The sequence below is a fragment of the Manacus vitellinus genome, unplaced genomic scaffold (assembly GCF_001715985.3).
Source record: "Manacus vitellinus isolate BGI_N305 unplaced genomic scaffold, ASM171598v3 scaffold_32_pilon, whole genome shotgun sequence".
Taxonomy (NCBI): domain Eukaryota; kingdom Metazoa; phylum Chordata; class Aves; order Passeriformes; family Pipridae; genus Manacus; species Manacus vitellinus.
Window position 1 is genome coordinate 2,259,549 of NW_021940460.1, and position 10,043 is coordinate 2,269,591.

At 51.7% G+C, this 10,043-nt stretch overlaps 1 protein-coding gene across 1 annotated transcript in view; it reads right to left on the reverse strand.

The window, feature by feature from the left end:
• CALN1 (calneuron 1) overlaps positions 1-10,043 on the reverse strand; it is an 82,788-nt gene that overhangs the window by 65,454 nt on the left and 7,291 nt on the right. The window contains exon 3 of the mRNA XM_029961393.1: positions 7,284-7,427. Coding sequence (XP_029817253.1) covers positions 7,284-7,359 — 76 coding nt within the window. The 5' untranslated portion in view covers positions 7,360-7,427. The remainder of the gene's footprint in view (positions 1-7,283; positions 7,428-10,043) is intronic.

Here is a 10,043-nt window from a genome sequence, read left to right on the forward strand (position 1 = left end):
CCATTCAGCACAGCTGCCCTCAGCCATCCTGGCACACACGTCCTGTGAAGCCAAAATCCTCATCCCGGGGGCACTGTGTTTTAAAGAGTAAATAAAATTAAACAAGGGTGCAAACAAACCACAGGGCACAAGGTGGATCCCAGAGCACAGGACTCTGCCCTGCTGGAGCACAGGATGGACAGGCTTTGGGGTGGGATTGCAGCCCAGGGTTTCCCTTTGTCCTGTCCATTCAGCACAGCTGCCCTCAGCCATCCTGGCACTTCAACAAAGGCAGGATTTGACATTCCTGATGCCCCTCTTCCCAGTCCTGAGCTGCACATCAGCCAAGCCTCACCAGCAGCTGTAATTACTCTCCATTGTCCTCAGTGAGAGCACATAATATGATAATCTCCATTTTCCAAATAAGAGCAGACAGGAAGAAAGTGGCCTCTATAAATAAAGACAAGTCTCATCAAATCCATCTCGCTGACCAAGATTCTCAGCTCAGCAACACACTGGAAAGGACAACCCCCTGAAGTGTTGTGACATCAGTTCTCACACTGAACAACCAGAGAGCTCTGAGCACAGAGGACAAACCAAACATCTGCAACAACCTGTCTGTGCTTTCCCTGCCCCATCCCTGGAAGTGTCCCAGGCCAGGTTGGATGGGGTTTGGAGCAACCTGGGCTAGTGGAAGGTGTCCCTGCCCATGGCAGGGGGTGGGATGAGATGAGCTTTAAGTTCTCTTCCACCCCAAACCATTCTGGGATTCTCTGATTCCTGTTAACTGCATTTTAACACAGAAATGGTTGCTGGTCCTCCACTGTTTTCTACAGTTTCATGTTAAGGGGTTGAAACACAAGGAAACATTCATGGGAGTGAAAAAAAAAACCAGGAAAACCCAAATAAGAAGAGGGGGAGACACAAAAGGAAGAGATAAAATGTTTTCAGCTTGTGAATGTCAGCCTGTGCCACACAGGGCACTGGAAGCTGATCTTCTGGACAGAAGCAAACATTTTATTGGTCAAAGGTTGGACTTGAGGATCCTGGAGGTCTTTTCAACCTTAATGATTCTGTGATTTGATGGTTTGGCCATGAAATGCCTGCAAGGAACTCACCACCTGCTGGACACAGGGGAAAGCTCAGCACCTAATTTTTAAAAGAGAGGCCCATTCTCTCTCCAGATGTCCCAGTGCATGTCCTTTGATCCTCCCATCCCTGTGACACTGGCAGTGGAGCTCCCAGCTCTGGTGTCCCTTCCCTCTCTTTGGGAAGCAAGTGCAGGCAAAGCAAAGCAACATCTTTGTACAAACCCCGACCCAGCAGCAGGACAGCAGTGACACCTTGGGAGTGTCCTGTCACCAGCCCCTGGCACCCTGCAGGCGTGTCACTGTCATTTTTGCCCTTTCCAGAGAGGATCATGGAATCACAGAGCCATTAAGGTTGGAAAAGGCCTCCGAAATCATCAAGTCCAACCTTCAACCCAACAGCCCCGTGCCCACTAAACCAGAGCACTGGGTGCCACCTCTGCTCATTCCTGGAACACTTCCAGGGATGGGGACTCCACCCCCACCCTGGGCAGCTCTGTCAGGGCTACACAAGCTTCTCCATGAAGAAATTTTCCCTGATATCCAACCTAAACCTCCCCTGGTGCAACTTGAAGTCGTTCCCTCTCATCCCATCCCTTGTTACCCTGGGAGCAGAGCCCGGCCCTCCCTGGGTCCCCCCTCCTCTTGCAGAGGGTGAGAAAGTTCCCTCATGCAAAGCAAAGGATGACAATAATCCTTCAGAACCCCATTCCAACCATGGAGCTGCCCAAACCTCCACCTGGGAGAGCTGCACATCTTCCAAACCCTTTTGCCAGGGTCCCCATGACCGTCCTGCTGGGTTCTCATCCCTTCCTCAATTCCCTGCTCCCTCACACAGAGCTTGGGAACACGCCCAGTTTGGTGGCAGGACAAGAGCAAACAGCCTCAGGTTGTTCCAGGGGAGGTCTAGGTTGGATATTAGGAAAAATGCCTTTGCTGAAAGGGTTGCCAAGGCTTGGAAAAGGCTGCCCTTTCCCAAGGGCAGTGTTGGGATCCCCAGTGCTGGAGGGGCTCACCAGCCCTGGGGATGTGGCACTTGGGGACATGGCTCAGTGGTGGCCTCGGCAGTGGTGGATCATGGGTGGACTCAACGACCTTAGAGGTCTTTTCCAACCTTAATGGTTCCATCCAGGCTTTTAAACTGGCTTTTAATTCCTGGTTTTCCAGGGTGTCACCACTGTAATTTTGCTGCTCCCACTGCCACATCCCAGAAGGTGACAAAGGCACCAGGTGAGTCCCTTGTTCTCCCAGAGAACCAGCTCGTCTTTGGCTTGATCAAAGCAGTTCCTATTTGTACCACAATAATTTGATACACTGGGGTGGGTGTTTTTTCTTTCCCCCCTCTTGAAGCCTGAAGTTATTTTTCCAGGGTTCTGAAAAGCAGCTGCTCCTCTAATTAGTACATGGAGTGCTTATTTTATTCCTCAGATAAAAGTGTCTCATGTTGTAACGAACGAGTTTGACACTTAAATCACACATTCATCTATTTTATTGCAAAAGCTCTGCTTAAAGTGGAGGCACCCCAGATAAGGCAACACATTTAATGTGCCATTTCTCTGCATTTTTATTAGCATTACTGCCAATTGGAAGAATTTACAAATAATTCCTTTTTTTTTTTCCAAGCACGGAAATATAGATTAAATATTTTACATTCCCCCCTCCTGGCAGAACATTCCAGGTCAGTCTCCAGATTGCAGACAGAAACATCCCCACCTCTCCCAGCCTGCAATGTTTATGTTCATGCAATACATAATTATGGCTAAGAATAAAGCAAATCAAGGAGAGAAAGGTAAGATTTGACCTCTAGTTCCAGACCAAAAGCAAACAAAGTGTCCCTCCAAGGCCCAGCACCCTGGAGAGATGCCCAGGGGCTCCAACCACCTTCTGCAGGGATCCAGTCACGCCCCACTTCCAGCAAGATGTAAGCAAAGCTTGGGCCTAATGGGAATCTCATGCCCTGGCACGTGATGGAACCACCATTCCTCACTTCCCTTCCTAAAAAAGGAACATTTTTGTGCTGAAAATCCCTTTTCCTTCTGTTCTATTTTGGTATTTTCCATCACTGGGTGGTTCGTCAAAGGGGGTTTCTGATGATTTGTAAGAATTCTGTTGATTTCTAAGATTTCCCTGGAGACCTTGAAATCTTCCAAGGAGCTTCTTATTCTTCTCCCTAATTCATCTTTTTATGCCAACTGTTCTTTCCCCCTGTGGTAGCTGTGCCCCTGTTCACCTGGGGGAAGCACACCTTGCCAAATCATGGAATATCCTGAGAGGGAAGGGTCCCACAAGGACCATCCAGTCCAACTCCTGACCCTGCACAGACACCCCAACAATCCCACCCTGTGCCTGGGAGTGTTGTCCAAATGCTGTTTGAACTCCCAGCAAAGGGACTTGGAAGGAAAGAGGGAGAAGGTGTTTTTAGGGAATGCAGTGGTGCTCCCCTGCCTTTGCTGAGGATTTGGAAGAATTAGGTATTCCCTGGAAATCAGAGCATTCAGCAAAGCAGAGAATTCAGAGAGTGGCTGAAGTTCTCTGCAGGCAAACCAAGGGGCTGCTGGCTCTGAGGGAGGGCTGGGGGCAGCCCCTGGGAGCTGTGGAGGCATCAGAGGTGATCTGACACTCCTGGCCAAAGTCCAAACTGTGCCACGGCCATTTGTGCTTTATTTCAAGCAGTGTTTTCGAACTGACTCCATTTTGCCTTCAAATGGGATGAATTATGGAAAGCCCCTTCCTTTCTGCTCTGCTGGGGAGGCTCTGAGGGTGTCACAGCACACCTGGTGGCACCTCCAAAGTCAATCCTGTGTTATCACAGACTGACAGAATGTGCTGAGCTGGGAGGGACCCCCAAGGATCATCAATCCAACCCTCAGCCCTGCACAGGCCCAGCCCCAAGAGTCACCCCCTGTGCCCCAGAGGATCAGCCAAACCCTCCCTGAGCTCTGGCAGCCTTGGGGCTGTGCCCACTGCCCTGGGGAGCCTGGGCAGTGCCCAACCAGCCTCTGGGGGAAGAACCTTTGCCTGAGATCCAACCTGAGCCTGCCCTGACACAGCTCCAGCCATTCCCTGCCTGCTGTCCCTGGTCCCCCCAGAGCAGAGCTCAGTCCCTGCCCCTCCTCTGCCCCTGCCCAGGATGTTGTACCTGCACTGAGGTCTCCCCTCAGTCTCTTCACTGAGCTGGGCAAGAGCTTTGTGGCAGGAGGTGACACCCAGGTGTGAAATGCTCTTGTCAGCCCAGTTCATGCTCAGCCACAGCCCCACTCCAGCATTTGCTCCTCTTCAAACACTCTGTGTCCAACCTGTCAATCCCACAGCACCAACATCTCCTCAGCCTCACCCACACAGGGCTCAGCCTCCCTCTGTATCCCCACAGAAAATAAGGTTTGCAAGGAAAACCAAACTCAGAGCAGCTCTGGCTGCTCAGTTTGAAGCCCACCAGTCAAACAAGCTGTGGCAGATCCATCCCCTCTGCCATCCTGCAACCCCCCCACGCTCCTGAGGGGCTCGCTGAGGAAAACTCTGTGTTTGCACTGAAAGTTCTGGGTCTGCTCAGGCTGGTTCAGATTAAATCTCAAGCCCTGCCAATTGTATTACCTCATTATTAGCACACCCTGGCAGCAGTTCTGGGGGGGAATGGATGTCTGGCCACGTTACCCTCTGTCACATCATAATTCATGGCAGGTGCCAGGAGAGGTGAGGGAGGTTCATTGAACCCCCCCAGCTTTCCTGACCCTCCTTGAGTGTGACCTTTCATCCATCTGAGCTTCCCACCCACCTGATGCTGAGCCAAAGCCCTGCAAAAGTTTGGCAACCCTCAAGCCCAACAGGAAAACCCCAACAGGAAACAAACAGGAGTGTTTGGGAAGGAGGGGCAGGTTGTCCCTGGGAGTGCCAGGCACAACCAACACCCCTGGGAGCTCACTGGGATCAAGCCCTGCTACTGAATGATGCTGATCACAGTGGGAGAGGGAGGAGGAAGCTATTCCTGCTTCTCACTCCATATTTCAAGCTAAATCCCAGAAGAAAAATCAAGATAATCCATCAGAGCAAAAGTAGCCATAAGCCATGTAATATTAATTCAAGCTGTAGAGCAATAATACAATTTGCAGGCAAGGTAAATCTTTCACAGAATATTCCCCTCTTTGCTCAGTGCCTCAGGAATTTCCCATTCCCCTGGTTCTTTTTAATGCACTTGACCTTCACATCAGTGCAGCCCCAAACCCTCTGCTCAGACACTGCCACGACAGGCAGAGGAGACAGGAGAGCAATAACACCCCCCCCAGCACACCCAGATTGGAGTTGCTGGAAGTGCTGAGCTGGAGGAGGTGGAGGATCAACCCCATCTCTGCAGAAAACACTCCCTGAAGTGTCCAGCAGGAACTGAACACCTTCCATTGCTGCAGGTTTGGACTCCACCTCTCCCATTACAGGTCCCTGCACGCCAGGAGCGTGTACAAAACAGTGCCAAAGCTTCAAGTCCCGGAGACCAAGAGTCAGGGAATAACTGGAGGTGGATCAAACCCGGGAGCCAAAGCCCCAGAGCTCTTTTTCCAAAAACCCTCCGAGTTTCGGTAAAAGACCCCAGGAATTGGCACCAGGCTGAGTCTGGGCTTTGCAAAACCTGAGGAGACGTGCCCTGCTCTGCCAGGAAAGGCCAGCACAGAGCGAGGGACAATCAATAACTTTGGGAGAAAATGCTTTTAAAAGTGATGGATTCTTTCTTCCCCCGTTCTTTTAGGAATGAGATCATTTCCACGGCTGATCTTCTCTCTCTGCCAGGGTTTCTGTGCCTGTCTAGGGGAGATGCTGAACACCCTGCACAGGCTGAGAGCCCCTCCCCTGCTTCCCTGCCCTGCTGAACACGGTTTTCCTGTGCAGCTCAGGGGTATCCAGGGATCCCCCCACCTGCCCTGCTCTCTGCTCTCCATGCTCTCCCCAAGGACTGTGGTGTCTCACTGGCTCTCCAAGGATCCCCCTCCACACCAGGGCTGCCTTCAGGGCTCTGCTTTGGCATCATTTCACTGTTTCCACCCCTTTGGAAGGGTGGGAGAAGTTTGGAGCTGCATCCCAATGTCCCTGCACACTTTTGTGTCTCCCTTCCTGCTCTGACCAAGGACATTTTAAAGACGTTCTGCTCGTTGTGATCAGCTCTGATTGTTAAAAAGTCCTCCCCGGCTCCAGCATCCTGATGCTGCATTTCCCTCTCCCTGTTAATGGTGGGTTCTGTTTCTTTTATTACCACTCAGTAATTGTTTGATGAGCTCTCACAGCAGGACTTTGCTCCAAATTATTCCACCCCTCAAAACTTCTCCCTCAGGCCCATCAACACTTCATTACCACGGGGAGCAGCTCCCACCCACAGAATCTTTCACTTGGGGCCACAAGGCTGGGCAGCTCTGCCTGCTTGGGCACTCAGATCATCTCCCTGGGTCAGAAGATGCCCAGGAATGCAAAGGGAAAGGTGACAACAGCCTTGCAAAAGACTGTTTGCAGCTGGGATTCCCGGGGTGTCCTGGGCAGGGCCAGGAATTGGCCTTCAGTGATCCCTGTGGGATATTCCATGGGGGTGATGGCAGCAAAGGAATTACTTCCATCAATTCTCAGCCTGGCCCAGCTTCTGACTTTGGGTTGATTTTTAGTTGTGTTAAATCCCCCTCCAGCCTTTAAGAGCCCCTCGTGTGAGTGAGGACTCATCGGGGTCTGCAACTTCTTCACGAGGGGCAGCTCCGACCTCTGCTCCCTGTGGGCAGGGACAGCACCCCAGGGAATGGCTGGAGCTGTGCCAGGGCAGGCTCAGGTTGGATCTCAGCCAAAGGTTCTTCCCCCAGAGGCTGGTTGGGCACTGCCCAGGCTCCCCAGGGCAGTGGGCACAGCCCCAAGGCTGCCAGAGCTCAGGGAGGGTTTGGACAACGCTCTCAGGGACAGGGTGGGATTGTTGGGATTGTTGGGGATCCGTGAACTTTGCAGGGAAAGGTTGCAAGACCTGCTCTGTCTGCACCCAGATGTCCCAGCTGTCACATGAAGATGCTTCAGCTCCCTCCCATGGGTTGCTTCAGAGGCAGGTTGGCATCTCAGAGTTGGCCGCGGCGGAAGCAAAAGTTCCCCAGCTTCCTCTCCAGCCCTTCCTCGGAGACCACAAATTATTTGAGCCCAATCCACGAGCACTGGGGAAGCCCCCCCGTCCCCCAGGAGCAGAGCAGGACCCCGGTGAGGACTCACCATCCATGTCCAGGCGCTGCATGATGATGGCCAGCTCCACCTCACTGGGCATGTACCCCAGCGAGCGCATCGCCATGCCCAGCTCCTGCTTGGAGATGAAGCCATTCCCATCCCTGTCCAGCACTCGGAACGCCTCCCGGATTTCTGTGAAGGGCAAGGAAGAAGGGAGGAGTTGTTATGGTGGAGGAGTCCTTGGGCAGTGTGGGGACAGAAGCAGCTTGGATTGCCTTTCAGAGCGTTACTGGTGTGTGTTTTGGTGTTTGGAGCAGTGTCATTGTGATTTGTTAACACAGAGAGACCTCTGTGTGTGCATCTTGGGTGCACCTCGGAGAGCAGAGGGGACAGCAGAGACCCACTGAGTCATTTAGTTTGGAAAAGCCCTCCAAGACCATCAAGTCCAACCATCAAACCACCCCTAACCCACGTCCCCAAGTGCCACATCCACAGAGCTGTTAAACCCCTCCAGGGGTGGGGACTCCACCACTGCCCTGGGCAGCTGGGCCAGGGCCTGACACCCTTTCAGTGAAGAAATTTTCCCTGATATCCAACCTGACCCTCCCCCGGCACAACTTGAGGCTGTTCCCTCTTGTCCTGTCCCTTGTCCCCCCTGAGCAATTCCCATCTCACTTTACTCTGATTTATACCAGTTTTACAGCAATAAACAGCCTCAGATGACTCCAAATCTGACAGCTCCAAAGGAATCACTTCCATCCCACGTCACCAGCCTGGCTCAGCTTCTGACATCTGACTTTGTTTTGCTTTTTAACTGTGTTCAATCCCCCTCCAGCCTTTAATAGCCCCTCTCCACTCCTAGGAGTGGAGACTCATTGGGGTCTGCCAGAGCTCAAAGAGTGTTTGAACAACACTCTCAAGGACATGGTGGGATTTTGGGGGGTCCTGTGCAGGGCCAGGAGTTGGACTGGATGGGTCTCTTCCAGCTCAGGATATTCTCTGACTCCATAATCCACCACCTCGAGGTCTCTGCACCTTTCCTGCTCCTCACAGACCTCTCAACTTGCAGCCCCAACCCCAGAGCTGCCCAAATCTGACTGTTGCAAATGCCAGACAGAGAAACTTGAACCTTCCAGGGAGCTGGGAGCCTGTTCCTTGACAGGGTTTGGTTGGGAGTGGGGAGGGAAAGAGGTGCTGATTGCCCCATGCCTGGGGAGGAAATCATGGGATGCTTTATCATGTTTTATAGGAAACATCAGCACACTGGGACTTAACTCTGCTCAGAGGAGTTTAATCTTCAGGTGAAAGCATTTCACTGAGGTGGGAGGGAAAACTCAGCAGATTTTTTTTTTTTTTTTGGGGGGTGGGAAACCTGACTAATAATTTTTCTATTTTCTCTCAAGAAAGAGAGGATGGAAAATGTTTGGCCCACCCTGGGTAGTTCAGGCTTTAAGCCTCAGACAAGGAAACATTCCCTGTCAGAATGTCACCTCCCCTGGGGTCAGGGGACAGCAGACCCTGCAGTGAAAGCTTTGGAAAGTCCTCAGTCCTCCTGGGAGAAAGTCAGGAGCAATCACAACCCATCAGGAAACGTTCTGCTGATGTCTTTGCTAACAGGGTATTTATTTAAAGGCTGTTTCTAAATCACCTCCCATCCAGGTTCACCACCTCCCCTGACACCTCCAGCCTGCTCTGTGGAATTATTCTGCCAGCAATAATTCCCTGGGGATGGGCCAGGGCACTTCCAGGACCTGCTGCTTAACCCTCCCCCAGCTGGGTTATCTCAAGGAGAGATGACCCATTTTTAACCCAGCCAAAAGCCCGCTGGTACAAAAAAAAGGGGAAGATCCTTTTAATTCCAAGGAATATCAGGCCACACCTATAATCTCTCCACTTTGGGTTCAGTTTTGCACCAACTGTGGCTTCTTTAAGGTGAAATTCTTCCCCCTGTCTTCCCAAACCAGTGGGAGCTGGGTAGGAAAAGGTGACTGGGCTGCTCAAAGCTGGAAGGGTGGGCACAGAACGTGGAGAGCCTTTGGAGCAGGAACAAATCCCATCAGACACTGCCAGCTGTAGGGAGATCTATTCCCCTGTGCTGTACTGAAAGCTAAAGTGCAGTAAATATTACACCAAAACCAATTAATTTTCAAATCAACTTTTGACAGCTGAAGGCGAAAGAACCAAATATATCTTGGGGAGCCCAGAGAGTATCTTAGAGAGTAAAATCTGGGTTTCCATGTGAGTTAGGCTGATCCAAGGGCCATGGATAAATCCTATCTGCTGTGGGGTACCTGAATGCCAGCACCTGGAGTGCCCTCCCTGATTCCAGAGGGTGCATTAACAGCACTGCAGCCTTTGAGCCTCAGCCAGAGGAGAAAACCCCACACATTTGGGGTCCTGCTCTGCTCCTCTCAGAGACCTAAACTGTTGACCAAGCCTGAACCACCTTCCCAAACCAACTCCTGACACCAAATGGAGCTTTTTGTCCCCTCATCACTCTATAAATAAAATCCCACTGGTGCAGAGGTAGATTGGGAGCTATTTATAGGCTGAACACACTGTACATGAGCAGCTCTGACCTCAGCCAGTGCCTCCTCTTTATCTTCCCATGTAACAACATCTCCTTAGCAGCTTTGCTTTGGGGTGATTCCTTCTCCTCCGTTGTCCTGGTGGAGCCACAGCCCTGAGGATCCTTCCCAATCCCAGCCCAGCAGCACTGGTGGGGTCTCAGCCATCAGCCCATGAACCTGTGGCACCTGGCTGGCCCTCACCTTCACCTCCAGCTGTTCAACTTCATTACCCAAAGCT